Source organism: Juglans microcarpa x Juglans regia, chromosome 1D, assembly GCF_004785595.1.
Source record: "Juglans microcarpa x Juglans regia isolate MS1-56 chromosome 1D, Jm3101_v1.0, whole genome shotgun sequence".
Lineage (NCBI taxonomy): Eukaryota > Viridiplantae > Streptophyta > Magnoliopsida > Fagales > Juglandaceae > Juglans > Juglans microcarpa x Juglans regia.
Genome location: NC_054594.1, coordinates 40,763,458 through 40,783,436, shown reverse-complemented (window position 1 = coordinate 40,783,436; position 19,979 = coordinate 40,763,458). Strand labels below are relative to the sequence as shown.

At 37.2% G+C, this 19,979-nt stretch overlaps 2 protein-coding genes across 2 annotated transcripts in view; both read left to right on the top strand.

The window, feature by feature from the left end:
- The window catches only part of LOC121257841 (nuclear pore complex protein NUP107), a 37,669-nt gene extending 33,278 nt beyond the window's left edge, over positions 1-4,391 (top strand). The window contains exons 22-24 of the mRNA XM_041159092.1: positions 2,891-3,051; positions 3,208-3,324; positions 3,950-4,391. Coding sequence (XP_041015026.1) covers positions 2,891-3,051; positions 3,208-3,324; positions 3,950-4,018 — 347 coding nt within the window. The 3' untranslated portion in view covers positions 4,019-4,391. The remainder of the gene's footprint in view (positions 1-2,890; positions 3,052-3,207; positions 3,325-3,949) is intronic.
- A 3,212-nt stretch (positions 4,392-7,603) lies between these two features.
- Positions 7,604-18,290, top strand: LOC121257767 (protein PHYTOCHROME-DEPENDENT LATE-FLOWERING-like). Its single transcript, XM_041158987.1, is given in 14 exon segments — positions 7,604-7,836; positions 7,948-8,190; positions 11,332-11,413; positions 11,529-11,593; positions 11,713-11,796; positions 12,261-12,341; positions 13,003-13,155; positions 13,252-13,350; positions 13,434-14,110; positions 14,112-14,819; positions 15,324-15,550; positions 15,642-15,784; positions 16,336-16,374; positions 16,473-18,290. Coding segments are annotated over 13 exon segments (3,984 nt in total). The 5' UTR covers positions 7,604-7,836; positions 7,948-8,064; the 3' UTR covers positions 17,973-18,290.
- The last annotated feature ends 1,689 nt before the right edge of the window (positions 18,291-19,979 follow it).

Sequence of the window (19,979 nt, the reverse complement as noted above, 5' to 3'; positions counted from 1 at the left end):
CAAAAGCTTTGAAGTTGGATTTTAAGAAATGGAGCAAGGTATTTGGTCATGGTGGGGAGAGGAAACGACACTTTATGGAGGAACTCATGATCTGGATATTCATGCTGAACGCCCGTTGTGTGAGGCCTAATTGATGAGAAGGGATGAGGTCTCTAGTAAATTGGAAAGGATTATTCTGTTAAAGGAAACTAGTTGGAGACAGAAAACGAGAGTTCTTTGGCCCAAGAAGGTAGACAATAATACTAAAATTTTACATCTTATGGTCAACTTGAGTAATAAAAACAATTATATTGATGCCCTACCTATTGATGGGGAACTCTCTTCAAACACCAGAGAAGTGTGAGACATTTATGTTGTTTTTTTAGACACCTGAGAAGTGCAGGACATTTCTGTTGTCTTTTTACCCAACTCTATTCAGAACGATTAACCTGGAGGCCTTGGTCTTGGTTCTATTAGCGAGGAGGATGTGGGGTGGTTGGAGTGAGCTTTTGAGCCTTTCTGTTTTCTCACTAGCTTTCTTTCAGTCTTGTTGGGACGTTCTCAAAGTAGACTTGATGAATGAGTTTCATGCTTGTGGCAAGTTTGACAAGAGCATCAATGCTACTTTATTTCCCTTATTCCCAAGGTAGCCAAGGCAGTGAAGATCAAGGCCTGGTTGGAAGTGTTTGTAAGATTATCTTCGAGGTCCTAGTTAGTCGACTATAGGTGGTATTGGCAAAGATTATTTTCAACTCTCAGAATATATTCATCAAGGGGTGACGGATATGAGATTCAGTTCTGATAGCCAACGAATATTTTGATAGCATAATCAAATAAAGGATACAGGGGTTAACTGGACTTGGAAAAGCCATATGATGATATGAATTGGGCCTCTTTTATGTATTTATTCAGGAGATGCAATTTCAGGGAGAGATGGTGGGGGTGGATTGCTCATTGTGTTTCTACGGTGCAGTTTTCAGTTTTGATAAATAGTACCCCTCAGGTTTTTACAAGCTCTTGGAGATTGTGACAAGGGGATTCTTTATGTTCATTACTCTTTGTAGTGGAAATGGAGGCACTAACCAGAATGTTGTCAGCTGTTGAAATTAGAGGGCTTTTATCAGGTTTTCATTGGGGGATAGGAAGAACGAAGTGTTTTTCCTGTGTCATCTCGTGCTCATTGATGATAAATTCTAGCAGCATATCCATCATTTGCATAGTTTATTCTTATGATTTGAGGCTGCCTTAGGATTGAATATCATTTTGGCCAACTTTGAGTTAGTTCTAGTTGGAAAAGGGGATGGCATTGGCGGGTTGGTACGTATCCGTGGCTATAATGTGTCATCACTTTTTATAAAGCTTCTGAATCTCTCATTGGGGGCGCTTTTAAGGTGAAATCGATTTGGTATGTTGCATTTGTTAAGAGTACTTTTTCAAACCTTCCCATGTATTACTTATCTCTATTCCCTCTGCTCGTCTGAGTAGCTCACCATTTTGAGAAGCTTTAGAGGGCTTCTTGTGGGGGAGGAATAGGCAATGAGTTGTTTCACCTAGTCAAGTGGTCCAAGATATGCACTCCATCGTTATTAATCGGGTTGGGGATTAGAAATATGTTATTTTTCAACAAAACTTTGTTGGGGAGTTGGATTGGGAGGTATGCTACAGAGTTGGTAGCATTGTGGTGAGTGGTGGTTGGAGCCAAATACAGTAACATGTGGGGAGGGGTGTTCCAATGAGGTTAGCGGGTCATTAGGGGCTTAGCTGTGGAAAGATATCAGGCAAAGGGGTGCATTTCCCATTTATTAGATATGTCATATGAGGTGGGTGTTGGGTCAAAAGTTAGATTTTGGTTTGATGTAGTGCGGGGATCAACCTTTGAAGACTATCTTTTCAAAGTTGTTTTGTTTATCCCAATGCAAGACTGCAGTTGTGAACAACCATCAAAGCAGCCCAAGATTGGGAGGGAGATGGAGATGCTCTCTTCGTTCTTCAACAAGTTGTAATCTTTCAGGGGGAGAAGAGGTGATCTAGTATTTTAGATATAGTCCAAAGACATTTTTTAGGTTAAGTCTTATTTCACTGTGCTCATTCTTTTAGTTGGCTCTTTATATCCCTGGAAGTTTATTTGGAGAAACAATGCGCCTTTGAAGGTTGCCTTTCTTTTTGGTTGTCCACCTTTTAAAAATTCATAACCACTAATAATTTGAGGAGGCACATTGTAGTATTCGATTGGTGTTCAAAGTGTAAGCAAATTGGGGATAGTATCGGTCATCTTTTGCTACATTATGAGTTGGCTAGGGAAGTATGAGTGGTGATATTCAGCAGTTTTGGCTTTAGTGGGTTATACCCCTACGAGTGGTGGGGTGCATGAATCCTCATGGAGGCCATAGAAATTCAGATGTTAGGAGGATGGTTCTCCTATGCTTAATGTGGTGTATTTCACAAGAATGCAATGTTTGAACTTTTAAAGGCCGAGAAATGATGGTGCCAGAGTTAAAAGCTACTATATTCAGCACCCACCCTCTTTGTTTGGATGGCTGTTCACCCCAGCTTTAAATCTCCTAGTTTTTTAGACTTTAAAGGCTTTTCTCTTTTTGTTCTCTTCAATTAGGTTTTTCCTTCTATATACTTCCGGTGTACTTATTTTGCCAGGCAATTTTTTAGGAGGGCATTTTAGCCCAGTTTTAGGGGGGGATTCAAACCCCCCAGCTGATGGCCCCATGGTCCCTAAGTCCCTTAGGACCTGGGTAGTGGCCCGTTGACCCACAAGCCATTGGCATATTTCTAATTATGTCCTTCTGTGCTCCTAATAAAATTCATTAATTTTCAATAGAAAAAAAATGTTTGTAGATGTTGGAGGGTGGGAAGAATTGTGTAGGTTTTTATACCGTCTTGCTTGTTTCTAATGCAGGTGAGCTTCTTCGATTTCAAGCTGGAGTTACGATGGAGATCTCACGATTAGATGCTTGGTATTCAAGCAAAGATGGTTCTTTAGAAGGCCCAGCAACATACATTGTACGGAGTCTTTGTCGTAGGTGCTGTCTTCCAGAAGTCATTCTTCGATGCATGCAAGTAAGCTTCTCCCTTTAGAGAAGTCTCTACTTAATGTCCATCTTTAAATTATCATTTATAATACAGTGCTCCCCTACCGTTTTTATTTTTATAGGCTCCTCTTTCAAATTTCCTTACATTAGCAGCTTTTAATGGTTGTCCTTGTCTCATTTGTAGGTATCAGTTTCGCTCATGGAGTCGGGTGATCCACCTGAAAGCCATGATGATTTGATTGAACTAGTTGCGTGCCCTGATAGTGGATTTCTTCATTTGTTTAGCCAGCAACAATTGCAGGTAAGCTAACAAATAGTTTGCTCATTTTTTCTGAGGAAAAAAAAATTTAATCCCTTGCTTGAGTTTTTTTTTTTTTTTTTTTTTTTTTTCTCCAAAGCCAAAGGGTAAGGTACACGATCCAAGGTTGGTACCATCCACCTTGGTCTGAGCATGGCAGTTCTCTATATTAGTCGGGGAGACCCTTGGTAGGGCCTGTATGGCGGGAGAGCTGCATGCATTCACTCCCTCGAGAGGAACTTGGACTATAACTTGACCCCAGCCTTGTCGTAAAGCGGCATTAAGTTGGTGGATAGGGATGATGAGCACAAGTCTGATCTTCTTAACACCATGCCCATGGATTTTCTATGGATTGGCAATGCTTTCCACTAATAATGTTTGCTTCTTTCCGGACTTTATTTTGCATTTCTTGAGAATGGTCTACTATTGTTGGCGGGGGTCGCAATACTTCTCTTGAATTTCTTGTATATCTTATAATTTGTTTTCGTAATTATATAGGAGTTCTCAAATATATTTTGTGTGGGCTTGAGTTTCTTCTCCCCTAAATAAAATTAGAAGGCCAAATTTTTGTTATAATAAAGCTTAAGAAACTGTGATTTCATCTATTTGATTGCTTTTCCATATTCAGGAATTCTTGCTGTTTGAGAGGGAATACTCAATATTCAAAATGGAGCTTCAGGAGGAACTTTGTTCTTGATCACGGCGAGTGGTGTAAAATCAAGGTCCCTGGTTCTTAGTACAAACAAGGCTTGGTAGTGTTGTAGAATGGACGAATTGACGTTTTATGTCATCGTTTAACGTTTTGCTTTTCTTCTCGTAATATTTGTTCTTTAACTCAAAAGGGTCGTATCATCTGCAATTAGTTCATTATCTGTGACAATCCACTGTTTCAAAGTGTACAGAGCTACATTTGAGTCGATCCTCAAGCTCAACCAAGGAAATGAGGTCTTTAAAACGTGTTTTATGCTGCCAGGGCTTGCTTCATTTCGGCTATTTATTGTGTCCGATGTATTTCTGTTTTGCACCTTTTGTAATTTAGTTTTTGGTCGAGTTCTTCACCTCCTTTTGTATCTATGTTTTAATTGATAATCTTCTTCTTCTTCTTCTTCTTCTTTTTTTTTTTTTTTTTTTTTTTTTTTTTTTACATATGACGTGAAATCCATGGCTAATAGATTTGAATTGCATCGTGTCGCTATTGCAATTTTTTCCTGATAATGGGTCACTCCAAATAACGCAATGACTTGAGATAAATCTTGAGTCGACTAGATTAATGCAAAATCCACAAAACCTTAAGGCATTATTACCCAAATTTATTAGCTTACCCTTGTAGTGGATCGTGGCATTAATTGAACATTCTGGTATAATTGTATATGCAAATACATTGATTTGGTGACATTGGTGAGCAGAAAAAAGTTGCTCAATAGTCTCCTGCTTTAGTTGGAGCCTTATATGTGAGTCTCCCGCTTTAGTTGGAGCCAGGGCTGCAACCCGTTAAGAATTTAAGCCTGACCCGCCCGACTCGTCTTTCTAATATGGGCAAACAGAATCGACCCAACCTGACCTGCACATTCCTGATCATTTGGTTTCTTCGAGCCAACAGATCTGGTCAACATATATTGTTCCAAAATCAAGAAACAATAGGCTCAACTCTTGGATTCAGGAAATCTAATCTTGACCTATAATGATGGTAGAAAGATGAGTTGTTTTCCATCTAGATGACGGATGGACGAAGGGGAACGGAGGCGATGGTGATGGCATCGTGATGAAGAGAAATGAGGATTCTAGGAGGGGCTAGCTGGCTGGGCTTTTCATTTGTAGAGGAAAACGTGTTCTAAAGTTTTATAAGTGGGTTGTACGGGTCGAACCGAACAATAGTTAAAACCGCCTTTTTCGGTTTGGTTCGGGTCGGATTTTATAGACGGACCGGGTTGTTTGATTTCCTGCACAGATCTAGTTGGAGCATTAAAAAAAAGATATTTTAGAAGAAGGCTGATGATTCATTAGCATTTATCTATTACTTTTGCACTCAATGTCAATAAGTAAAGAAAAATAAAGAAAGGCACAGAAATATGAAGAGAGAGGTGCAGAACCAATAAGAGTACTAACATTGGTTTCTCTCTATGTGTATATGTAAAATCATATTTTTTAGAAATTGATTTTGCATATTAATAAAAATTCTTACATTGGATTTTGCATCTTTGAGTCAAATAATAAAAAAATATTATTATTTATTTTTTTCCTAATTTTTTTATTTATTTTGCAATTAGCACCACTGCAAATTCTATCATTTAGAACCTACTAGAATATTTTTTCTAAAATTCTATATGTTGGTGGAGAGAGAGAGGGGGAGGAGAGAGAACAAAAATAATAAAATAAGATTTGGAGATTGAAAAATGCATCTTCAAATTTGTAGAAATACTGTTTATAGCTATGCAAAATTTGGGACATATATAATCCAATATAGCTTAATTTAAAGTCATATTATGCAAATATATAGATGCATAATCTAATGTATTTCATCATAAGCATGCTGAATTACTATTTTCGTTGAAGGGTTTTTTGCATAAAATTATAGATAACATAGATTTATAAGTAGCTAGTTTACAAGAGTAGAAGGGGAAAATACACATCTCCAAGCAATCAATTTTGGTACTCACTATCCAAAGTCTAAACTACTAAAACTTTACAATGCAATCTTCCTTTCAGAAAAAATAAATTTTTTTTTTTCTTTTTGCATTTTAATGTTTTAATTATAATCTAAGAATATGTGTATCAATTTTTTTTTTAGCTATAATATTTTTGAATAATTTAAAAGTGATTGTCGAAAATTCAAAATTGATAAATCTGAAAATTAGAGGGATACGGGAGACGAGTGCTCGAGAGTTGCTGACTAGATTGACAGTTACTACGGAATAATCTACAATCAGCAGGCTGTAGATTTCTTTATTTTCCTAAAATCTATGCTATTGTACACGCAATGTTTTTAAAATAGAAAAGCAAGAAATAAATTATGGGATCCAACGTTAGATTTTCAATAACGCTGTCTCAATTAACTTATCATGTACGAGGGAAGAGTTCGGAAAGTCAAAATGTGAAATTCTTTAACCAACAATTATTGGTTTAGGGTATAGTTAGTCATTTTTTTTTTTTAATAACACAAACCCCATATTTTTATTTAGGATAATGCTTCGTACAATCATAAAATGCATAAACGTTATGCAATCGTTTTAAAAAATAATAAGATTTATTATTTAAAAATTAATTAATTTTTTCATATAAATCTGTATTAATTTACTTTAAAAAAAAAATTGCGTGACGACCGTAAAATATAATTTCATGAAATTCTTTCTCTAGTCTGATTTTAGTAGTCTAGTTCAATGGGTTGGAAACCAAACTTTGGCATCCAGAACATGGCCTGACACATGGGTTTGACTATATTCGTTTCTAATTGATCGAGAACTAGCAGCAGTGTATAATTTGATTGGACCATTGTGTTTTGCTTGACTTTAATATGCATTTATACTCGTGTTGTTCTTGTACACGTAATCAATTGATAAATGTTCTTGGAGAGTGTATCAATTCGCTGTCTAACTTTTTTTTTTATCCTTAATTTAAGGAAGATTAATATTTTAATATAAAATTATAAAAATAAATTTATAAACTAATATTAATTTAACGTATCATACAAAATAATATTAATTTATGAATTTAATTTTATAAAATCTTTATAATTGTAATACTTATGCGGCTATATTCATGCAAATTATGGTGTCACTGATATAAATTGTACTTTTTTTGTCTTTTTTTTAATATTTCTTAAACATCTTTAAATATTTTTTAAAAATAAAAAATGCCAATATATTAAGGACTTGTTTAGAAAAAGTTTTCAACTCAAAATTCTTATCTAATCTCTTTCTCAAACATCACTCAAATACAAATAATTTCAAGGTAATCATTACAAATTTTTAAAATTTTAAAATAAAAAATAAAAAATAATTCAATTTTTTCAAATTTTCATACAAAAATAATATTATAAAATTATATTATAACAATATTTTAATTTTATAATAATTTTTATTCAACTTTCTATTTCCTTTCTAAAAATTAAAAAAATAATCAACTCAAACTATTTCACTATTATTCATAAATTATCTTATTACTATTAATAAAATTTTCATCTCATTTTTCTCTCAAGTATACTTAATGGTCTATTTCTTAATTATTAAATAAAAAATAAATAAAATACATAAGCTATACAAATTTATGCCCTGTAGTATCAGTTTCCTAAACTTAAACTGATATATGCTCCAGAGTGCAGAGTTCAGACCACCTACGGACTTCGAAAAAGGTGCTGCATAAATTGCAAGTCTCCAGGTTGTTTTGGTCGAGACTCGAAACCAAACAGAATTCCTTCCCCGCGTCTCTCTTATCCTACTTTCTGTGAACAAACCCTCAGATACACCACGAAGAATTAAGAACCTAACAAACTGACATTCCTTTCCTGTTAGGGTTTATGTTTTGTAAAAATATAAACATCGGTTAAAAAAAAAAAAAAAAAAAAAAAAAAAAAAAAAAAAAAAAACATCACGTGGGTGTGCTGCGGCTGATGTATAGAATGGTTCGTATGTTTTTCCCCCGTACAATTTCCATCATCCGTTCTCTTCCTTTTATTTTCCTCTACCTTCACACGACCCAAATTCCACCCTGACTGAGGCCTTACTTTCTCAGTCAATACCCTACGTTATGGGTATCTCCTTCAAGGTCTCGAAGACCGGTACAAGGTTCCGCCTGAAGCCCCCGCTTCAATCAGAGGTCGACGTTGTCGACAACGTGTCGGAGAATTCCAAAGAGAGCTCAAGGAAGCTTCAGGTAAGATATCGTGAAATGAGTCAATTGTTTGATTTACTACCCTTTTTGGCTCGTAAGAAGACTGGGGGAATGATAGAATTTGGAAGTGGAGGGGAGCATAGAGCTGGAAACGGAATTCTTGGTGTTAGATTTCAGCTTGGTTTTGTGTCAAAAAGCAGAAAATTGTGGTACCTGCGTATGTTTACATACAATAATTTATATTGAGCACAGTTTAGGGTTTTTTTTTTTCTGCATAGGTGTCTGCGTGAGTTCCGTGATGGGGATGGGGATGGGGAAGAGCGTAGAATTTTGGATTTGGCTTATTCTTGTTTTGATTGCTAACATGTTCTTATGTAACTAAATAAAGGATTAGTTCCGTACTTCGGTTGTCTGATGTGCTGGGATTCTGTTTGCTTACAGATAACAGGTAGGCAAAAATGAAGGGTAATAATTTTGAAATTCTTGGATCTTTAATGTTATTGTTTTCTCGGAAGCAAGGCTAAGACTCTCAGCTGAGCTTAGCGCAACCAATTGGGATTTTTCTGGATTTTTTTTCCTTTCTTTCTTTAGTGTTTGATCACCGATTTTTAAATTGAGGTGAGATTTTCGCAATTTATTTTTTTGGAGTTTAAAGAAGATGATGTAAAACGATCAGATTGAACCCATTGTTTTATTACTTTTCATAAGGTTTCATTGGAACAATGAAATCAAAATATTTTCTAGTAAAATGGATTGTTATTTGAAGAGGATTTTTGCTTGGTTGCTAAAGTTAGGGCTTATTTGGAAAAGGTTTCCATTCCAAAATTATCATCTCATCCCATCTCTTTCGCAAAAATCACTCAAATACAAATACAAATACTTTCAAATAATCATTACAACTTCCTCAAACTTTCAAACAAAAAATAAAAAACAATTCAACATTTTCAAATCCCCAAACAAAAATAATATTAAAAAAACTATATTCTAATAATATTTTAACTTTATAATATTTTTTATTCAATTTTTTATCTCTCATTTCCTAAAACCCCATAAAACATTAACTCAAACTATCTCACTTTTATTCACAAACTATCTTACTACTATTCACAAAATTCTCATCTCATCTCACTCTCCAAGCTTATCCAATGAATTGATGTTTTTATGCAAGGTGAAGTTCTATGCTGAATTCAGTCTTTTTTCTTTTGGGAAGGGAGTGGCTGCTATTAAGAGTTGATATGTATTCTGTGCATATTTTTGTGACTGAGAACACAGAATCTTAAAATTAAGCTTAGTTGGCTAATACGACTTTTATGCTCTGAGTTTAAGAATAAAGTCATTTTTAAAAAAATCTGGGGAGCCGGAGTGCTACTACTGACCCTGACTTAAAAATATTTTTTTTTTTTCTAAAGGAAGTGTCCAAGTACAAAAATTCCTTAAAATAAATAGAGTCGTTTTGTATTAAAATACTGAAATCACAAATGAGAGTGTGTGGAAGCATTTATTAAAATTTATTAAAACCTTTGCCATAAAAATCATAACTTAAAATCTATGTATATGATCTAGGCCATGATCGTGCATTTCTGAACTAAGTCCCATCCTGCAGCTCTACCTTCACAAATATTCTGACTTGTAGTGGTTTATAAACATAAAAACAAATTAAAATGAGTCGATGACTTAGTAAGAAACCCATCATAAAACATACTTAACATAAGGTTTTCATAAAATATTTCATGCTGAGCTTAAAATCATGACTGATCATACTAATGCTTATGCTATGCATAATTGATTTATTTAAATTAATTGACTTATCTGACTACTTTAACTGACCAACACACTTAATTCTGTGTACAAGGTTGTGCACCGACCCCACGCCTGTAAGGGGAGCCACTGATAGTATTCTAGCATACTATGGTGGATCACGCTTGAGTCCGTGGCTTGCACATCTACCTTGAAACTGCATTGGTACCATGCATCTGAATGACCATTTGATTAACTGTTCTGAGTTTATCTTACATTTAATTTTATGAAAGTTTACGCGTTTTATGCAATGTGAGATGCATGATACATACATATAACTATAATATGAGGAGTGAAACATGATGAATGATGTGCTTGAGAATATCATGACATGTGTGGTACATAAACACTGATTTCGAAAGAACTTACTTTAATAATAATATATATAACTAATTAACGTATGCTAATCTTAATTTATGATCAAGCTACTTACCATATAGTGTTGCTTCTTAAAATTTTCGATACAAAATCAATCACAGTGTTGGACTGGGTATATTGGCTTCGGTTGCTACACTTATGGAGGTTTATGTTTTTTTCAAATAACACGCGAAATTGAGATATTTATAAAGAGATTTGAGAGAGGGTACTAACAAATTCAAGTTGGACTCGGTCGCGATTATTCAAGAAGAGAGTTTGAATTTAAAAACATGATTTAGTGGTTCATTCAATATAGGATTGACAGTGACTGGGACTGCATAGAGAACTTCAATCAGTGATGATTTTAAATTGAAATAAATTTCTAATGACCAATTTTTAAATTCTAAAAAGAGTCTAACTCGTTCAATAAATAATAAATTGGATTTAACCTAGTTATTGAGCCTAATTAAAACTCCTAATTAACCTCAATAATTTAGCGCTCGTGGGCTTATCCAATATGACTCATTAAATATAATTTAGGGTCCAATAAAAATTATCAATATTCCGACGTTAGAATTACATCGAGCATGAGAAATGAGATCAACATGAATATAAAAAATGAGAATAGAAAAGCTCTCTCTTGTTCACCCAGCAATTGAAATAGATGGCTTGATATTTCCTTCTTTCTCAAAGAAAATGATTTTACTTTCCCTTATATCGCAATGAGCAAAGCTCTTTTTTATGGTTCGAGGGAAGACCCGATCAGCAGAATGGGGGTTAGGTTTAGGTTGCGTTTGGATGTTGAACTGAGTTGAGTTGAGTTGAGATGATAAAATATTGTTAGAATATTATTTTTTAATATTATTATTATTTTGGGATTTAAAAAAGTTGAATTTTTTATTATATTTTGTATTGGAATTTGAAAAAATTGTAATGATGAGTTGAGATGGGTTTAAGAACCAAACGAAGCCTTAATCTCATATTTATGTCTCTTGCTTGTGTGATAGTTTTGATTTTCTTATGTTATAGGGTGACCTTAGGGAAGGAGGTAAAGATGTAGCAGGAGTAGCTGCACCATCCATGTCTTCCGAAGGCCTTCTTCCATCTGCAGGTTAGAGGCACAGTAGGTTTTGTTGGTCATTTCTCATCATATTTGGATCCTGACTACATATAAAAAATATATATATTTGGATCCTGACTATATTTTTTTTTTCCTGTTTTGACAGAGAATGAAGTTTCCTTCACATTGAACCTCTTTGCAAATGGATATTCTATTGGAAAACCAACAGAGGTTTGTTGAAAGAATGTTAAGACAAATGAAAAAAATTGAATGCAAAAAGATACTCCTTGTATTATATTATATTATATTAAATATTGCTTTTTAAATATGAATATTTCATGAATTTTCAGAATGAAGCTGCACATCAGGCTGGACTTCAAAATGTTCCAAAGTTGTTGCATCCATACGATAGGACGTCTGAAACTCTCTTCTTGGTAAATTTCTAGTTGTTTCTCCCCTTTCAATTCAATTTTCTTTGGAGAGGTGTATCTTTACTATTGTTTGAAAGGACTCATGCCTTATAATGAAATATCACCATTTGCAGCTTCTTTGGTAGCCATTTGTTGTGCATGCACTTCAGGAATGCAGTGTTTTCTTTTTGGGTTTTAATCATTTGGGTAGTGCAAGAAGGTTCTCTATATGTAGTTCGTGATTTGGATTCACCAGCATTGGATTTACATGTGCAGACCGTGGCTATAAAAATTTTGTAATTTCTAAGAATTACTTCATTTACCATTTTATGAATTTGTGCAGTGAGGCTGTCTCTTTACACAATGCACTGTCTATTGTCCGCCGCATTACAACAGTGATCTCGGTTTACTTACAATTCTGAATATATTTGTTATAGGATTTTCTTACTCTAACTTGTTTCCCTCTCTGTTTGTGAATTCATTTGGAGGCAATTGAATCTGGCCGGTTGCCTGGAGATATTCTAGATGATATACCCTGCAAGTTTGTTGATGGGACACTCGTATGTGAGGTGAGTCATCCATGGAATTTTACTTCGGACCTATATTATGGGCAGTTTGGCTCATCAAAATAAATGATAAAGAAATAGACAGACGAATGGTATGAATACCAATATTCATACATGCATGCAAACATACATGCATGCGGGAATGCATATGTGCAAGAGGCAAGGAATTGTCACAGCTGGCTAAGTTTATTTATGATTTTACTGCTATATGGTCCTTTACCACAATTGTTGATGTCAGTGTTAGTATTGAATCCTATTCTTCTGAGGTGGCCCTTTGTAACCATTGGACAAACAGCAACCTTTCTCATTACTTTTACTGTACACCTATGCTTTCACTGGTTTAACCGCCAATATGTTGGTGCACATTGAGTTTACCCATTGAGAAGCATACCACCTCCAGTGGTATACTATTTCCATCCCTGATGTAGACACATCATTTTGGTTTGCCTGTGCGTATGTGTATGAGAGAGAGAGAGAGAGCAACTCTTCTAAGATCCAATGTCAACTATTTTAGCTATTAATAATAATGACGATTTCTTAGACTTTAGGTTAGGATATAAAAAAAAAAAAAAAGGTGACTATTTTAGGTTACTTATAAAAAAATGATTATCTAGTGACTTTGTATTCAGTAGTTTTAAAATTGAAAATGTCAAGAATTTTTCAGGTGCGGGATTATCGGAAATGTGAATGTTCTGGTGATCCAACATCCAATGGATCCCCCATTGTTAGTAAAGTATGCCTTAAGATGTCATTGGAGAATGTAGTGAAGGATATTCCATTGATATCAGATAATTCTTGGACTTATGGTGATCTGATGGTAAGTATGATTGCCTTCTCTCATCTTTGGTTGGCTACTAAATTCTATCATGTGGTGGGTTTGCGAATTCATTTATTTATATTCACTCAACTGCAGGAAGTGGAGTCCCGCATACTGAAAGCCTTGCAACCACAACTTCATCTAGACCCCACTCCTAAGTTGGATAGGCTTTGTAATAACCCAGTCGCCACTAAGGTAATGCATTTTCAGACGAGAGTTCTTATTCCTAGGCTGGAGGATGATTTATCCATCTTAACTATGTTTAACTTCATTTGCAGCTTGATTTGGCTCTTTCTAGTGCCCGGAGAAAGAGATTGAGGCAGATGCCTGAAGTTACTGTCACATCTAGTATTAAGACTCATGGGAAGAAAGTTTGCATAGACAGAGTACCAGAAAGTTCTAACTCTAGGTTGGGGGATACAGGAATCATTTCAGGAAATGTGGTGCCACGGCAACATGAGAATCTTACAGCTCCAAATCTTGTCCCAACAAACATGTTAGCCATTAGGCCCAAGAACTTAGTACCAGATGCCTCAGTTCCTGCACTACCACTTGCTTCACATCAATCAAGATATCAAATGGGGGTTGGGACCCCCAGAAGTATGCAGGATCCTGGTTCAGGGCCTACTATTAATGCACCAGGGGCTTCTCCTGCTGGGCATGACATGATGATCTCATATGCCGACAATGTGAATTCAAGTGCCTCGCTTCTTGGAAAGAGGGATAATCAAGATGGGCAAATGTCACCCTTGTCCAACTTTAACAAGAGGGCAAGGCCTACACCAGTGGGTCTTGATGGAATGCAACAACAGCAAATAGGGTCACATATGGATGGACTCCATGGCCAGGATATAAATTGGAAGACTACGTTATTACAGCAGCAAGTAATGGCAAGGGGCTTTCCGTATTCAAATACAAACATTCAAAAGTTTCCCCACCAGGTGTTTGAAGGGCTCTGAATCAGGATGCTGGACAATGCCATTTGCTGCAGGACAACAAGGAACACGATATGGTGCCAAGGAAGAGCAGTTCGAGATGGATAAATTAGATGGGTCGGAGCTCAACCGCAATAAAAATGATATGCAGATGGTGGAAACAGAAACAAGTCATCTGGACACACAGCAATCACGGCAGCAAAGACTACCACAGCAAGCATTCATGAGATCTAATTTCCATCAGACACCTTGGAATAATCTTGGTCAACATATGGAGAAAGATGCGAGAAAGGAGGAGCAGCTCCAGAAAAGAAAAGCAGCTCAAAGTCCCCGGTTTTCTAATGCAGCTTTTTCTCAATCTCAATTATCGTCAAAATCTGGGGAATTTTCTAGTGGTTCAGTTGGACCCCACTTTGGAGTAGTTGCAACAACTGCTGCATCACAAAAGGAGAAAGCAGCAAGCACCTCAGTTGCTACTGTTGGTGGGACCCCATCTTTGACTTCCAGTGCTAACGATTCCATGCAACGGCAACACCAGGCCCAAGCTGCTGTGAAGCGGAGATCAAATTCTCTCCCCAAGACCCCAGCAATGAGTGGAGTTGGATCTCCAGCTAGTGTTGGTAATATGAGTGCTCCATTAAATGCAAACAGTCCTTCAGTTGGAACACCACCACTGGTAGATCAAACCATGCTTGAAAGGTTCTCAAAGATAGAAATGGTGACAATGAGGTATTCCGTTCATTCAACATTTAAAACCTCGTCTAATTTTAATTGTTGCTTTGTCCTTGTATTGTTATCTATCTGTATACTAACTATAGGAACTTGTAAATATCATATGCATCACAATGGACTGGACAAATGTATTCATCCTATTGTTTGACATATTAAAGCTCTTAATATTGATTCTTTACTGACCATTACAATAGCACATGAATGGTTAGATGAAAAGGGTATTTAGGTTAGGTGTAATCCCCCTCCCCTTTTTTAGGTCTCAACTTAAGGCATGAATGTTTTTTTCTTTTCTGAGATGATAAAGTATTCACCACTCGCAATTTTTTTCTTATTTTCGTTTCTGTTTAAATTCCTTGATCTGCAATGAGCATGTTTAATCCAATGCTGAAGGTTTGAGGATGCATACATTTTTCAAAAACCCTATCATCTTTTCATGTACATTCTATGGAGTTTAGTCAACCCCATCCAGTTTTATGCATATTTGGTGGATTTCTGTTTCAGGCATCAACTGAACGTCAAAAATAGGAAGGTTGATGATCACCCCATTAGGAAGCCCAACACATATTCCACTCGCCCTCTGTCAGCATTCCTCTCTGCTGCCTCCAATAATGAAGATTTTAAAGATGATGCAAGCACAAGGTGTTTATCTAAGTCACTTGTAGGTGGCAACATCAATGCCTGCAAAATAAGGGTCTTAAAATTTATGCAGCCAGAGCGTATACCTCCAGGTTTGTTGTATCATGGGTTGTATAATATCTGATCCATTGTGATGCCTTGATGATTCTCTTCTTTCCTAAAATTCCACTTTTGCTTCTGCAGAAAATGCTGTTTCTTATCGGGTAAGAACTAGAATGATCATGTCAGAGAAGCCATATGATGGTACAGTAGCAATGCATTATGGAGAAATAGAAGATGGCGATTTTCTTTCTGCAGAGGATCACCTTCCTACATTGCCCAATACAGTAAGTTCTGCACAAATTCTACTTTTGCAGTCTAAGAAGGATCTGCTTGTTGAATTTGTTAACACCAGCTATTCTCAGTTAGGCGGCGCTATCAACACAGAGGATTCTCCGATATTTGTTCACATTACCATCTCATCAATTAGATGATTCTACTAAATTATATCTTCTGCTTTTGTGGGTTTTTTCTCTTCTTAGCACTTTCAAATGTCCACTAGTCTTCTTGGGGACCCTCCCATTGTAAAAGAGTGGATGCGGTGATCACAACTGCCTTTAACCATATGATAGATCAATCCTTGTGGAAAGTCATCGATATATTGCATTGGTCATTTGAAAAGTTTATGTTGTCTGGTTATTTCCCTAGCATTCAATTGCTACTGAACGAGGGGGCTTTTTGGTTGGACTGTCGACAATCAATTTGGATAGTGACTGGAAAGCTTTTCTAGCAGCATTAATTATGTGTTTTTCTGATATTTGAGCCTTTTTTTTGTACCCCTTTTCATTGCAAGTTTGTGCCTTCTGTTGCTCTGATCCATATCTACTTCATGTGACAGCACTTGGCGGATTTGCTTTGCACACAGCTTTGTTCACTGGTATGTTTTCAGACACGGTCATGACGTTAAAAAATTAGAATTATGATCTATTGGGGGGTGTTTTCCTTTTTAACATATTATGATATTTGCTGATGCAGATGATGCGTGAAGGATATGTTGTGGAAGATCAAGTCCAACGAAAACCAACTCGCATGAATCTTGCCTCGGCCAGTCAATCGAATGTTGCTGGAGTCCATCATAATTCAGTAGCTGACATGCAGAAATATGCGGCAATTCCTGGTCAACAATCAAATGAGGTTGCCAAGCAAACTAACAATGGCAATGCATCTCTAAACTCACCCCAGAATCTCTTACCGGATGCAAGGATGCTGCCACCTGGAAACCCCCAGGCTTTACAGATGTCTCAAGGATTCTTTTCTGGGGTTTCAATGCCCCAGAGATCAACGCAGCCAGACCCACAACCATCTCTTCATCACCATCAACAGCAGCAGCAACAGCAACATCAACAGCAACATCAACAGCAGCAGCAGCATCAACAGCAGCAGCAACAGCAGCAACATCAACAGCAGCAACAGCAACAGCAGCAGCAACAGCAACAGCAGCAACAGCAACAAAGCCAACACTCCTTGATTCAACAGCAGCATTCCCAGTTCCAGAGGCCATCTATGATGCTCGCAACAAATCCACTTTCGCACTTGTCTGCAATTGGACAGAATTCCAACATGCAGTTGGGCAACAGAATTCAGCTGTTACGGCAACAACAGCAGCCGCAAATGCAACGGAAGATGATGATGGGACTTGGGACAGCTGTCAGTATGGGAAACATGGGCAATAACATGGTTGGTCTTGGAGGCCTTGGCAGTGCAATGGGCATGGGAGCTGCAAGGGGAATAGGGGGAACTGGAATGTCAACACCAATTGGGCCTATATCTGGCATGGGCAATGTGGGGCAGCAACTTCGATCTGGATTAAATCCACAAGCTGCTCTCATGGCATCAAAACTTAGAATGGTACAGAACAGAGCAAACATGTTAGGTGGCCCTCAGTCAAGTATAGCAGGGATTTCAGGAGCTAGACAGATACATCCTGGCTCTACTGGTCTTTCAATGCTTGGTCAGAGTCTATCACGAGCTAACATGAACCCAATGCAACCGGCAACAATGGGGCCTATGGGTCCACCTAAGTTGATGGCAGGGATAAATCTTTACATGAACCAGCAGCAGCAGCAGCAACAGCAGCAGCAACAGCAGCAACATTCATTGCAGCAGCAGCAATTTCAACAGCAGCAGCAGCAGCAATTTCAGCAACAGTTGCAGCAACAACAAGACACCACTTCACCGCTACAGTCTGTTGTCTCACCTTCACAAGTGGGCTCACCATCAACCGTGGGAATGTCACAACTGAACCAACAAACTCAGCAACAGCAAACTAGCCCTCAGCAAATGAGCCAGCGAACACCAATGAGCCCACAGCAGTTGAGCTCTGGAGCAATCCATGCCATGAGTACGGGTAATCCAGATGCTTGTCCAGCTAGCCCACAGCTGAGTTCTCAGACCCTTGGTTCGGTTAGTAGTATCACAAACTCTCCTATGGATCTACAAGGTGTGAATAAGAGCAACTCCGTAAATAATGTATAATGAAGCTCAGGAGGCTTGAGGGTTTTCTTCTCGAGCCAAGTTTTAGCCGTGCCCTTTCAAAGCCTTTCTCCATCGCCTTTATGGGAAGTTCGTTCTTATTACTTGGTTTCAGTTGGATGCACTGATACCTACAAAAAAGTGAACCAGATTTCAATATTCCACATGCTTTGGAAAAGTGTATAAACTAGGTTGTAGGCAGTGCAGTGCAAGCCTGCAAGGGGCTTTTGATATGTGAATGCTATTTGAAGATTATTATCTTTAGTGTTTATATTTAAGATGAGCTTGTAGGCTGGAATGACAAAACTTGATTATATGGTAGTGTATTTTTGTTGTGGGGTGAAATTGCAAGGAAAGATGTGGATATTTTTTTTTAGGTCAAGGAAAGACATGGACATTAAAGACAGAATACTTGATCTTCATAAAAAATTAAAAACAAAGTTATTTTAGTGATATGGTATGTCAAATTGTAAATTTTCTATTTTTATTTTTTTAATTCTAAAGTAGATATACCATATACCATCCACCCAGTATACTTATATACACCTATAAAACATTAAAAAAAAAAAAGGTCCTCACAGTCTATCTTCAGTCAGCTGCACTCGAGTCTTCTCCTTCCTTCTCTTATTTTCCTTTGAGCGGTGCTACTTTTGCCGCCCGAGTAGAACCACTCGGTATTACTGTTAGTTGTAAAATTAGTTTTTTTTTAATATATTTAAATATTTTTAAAAAATAAAAAAAATACATCAATACATTTACAATCACTTTCTTCATCATTCGATAAAAAAAAATAAACACCGAGCGGTATAATTTGGGCGGCATAGTAGAGTTTTCCTTTTCCTTTTCCTCTCTTTTTATTCTTCTCCTTTCTCTTTCTTCTCTCTCAATATGCAGTCTCTCTAGAGGAAGAGACGCCATGGGTCAGAAGGTAGAGAACTACGTCCATGTCGACTTTCTAGAGGGAGAGACCCACAACCATTTCTTGAGACTTAAACCCATTGGCCATCCATGGCGGTGGGTCTCCTTTGAAGAAGAGACCCACGGCATGAGTTTGAGTTTCTAACTATGCGTGATTGAAAATTCTTGGTTTGTAGGTAGGGGCTCTCGACAGTTGGACTGGGCACCCTGCCTATTTGTCAGGCGGGCAGAAATGTGGGCAAGGTAGCACCCTATTTACTGTCTTGATGCTCTTATCAAGACATGCAGGCATGATGTTATACGGCAGCTCAAGTGCGTGGATGGCTACCAGGGAGTCAAAGGTTGCATCTGGGCGACAGCATGAAGAGAGAGGTAGAAGATGCGATGCATGAGGAGAAGTAATTTAGGACTACTTTCGGATGGGTCTTTGGGCCGGATAGGCTTCTCCTAATATTTCCTTTAAAGTTCAATAAGCAAGAGTTATTTCAATTGTTCAAGAGTCTGGGTTTGGCCCATAGTAGTTATTGTGAGCCCATTTATAAGGGACGTCTGTATGTCATTTTCATTACCATGCTATTAGGTAGCTTTATCCTTATCTCAAGTTAGTTGCAGATTTACAGCATATAGCGTCTGTGTATGGAGGTGTCTCCATTATCAAAATAAATCAATTCAAACAGAATTCCTTTCTTTATTCTTTGGAGGCTCTCACCCTCGAAGTGAGCTATTTTCCTTATCATCTAAACATGCGTATAACAGTTGGTATCTAGAGCTAGGCTATCCTTGGCTACTTCATTATCAATGGCAGAAGGCACTAGAATGAACCAGTTGCAAGAAGGCTTGATCGGGTTGAAGACATCCACAGAATCTCACTTTAAGACCTTGGAGACGGAGGTGTTGGCACTGAAGAGGCAATCTGATGCGGTGGTCCAGCAACTTGCGGCATTGACTTTAGAACTGTGGAAAAAGAATGCTGAACAACATGAAGATTCTTCATCAAGAACCCATTACAGAAGGGAGGACACATGGGAGAACAATGGGGAGTTAATCCCAAGGTCAGTAAGGTTGGAGTTTCCCTCTTTCCCTGGGGATGAC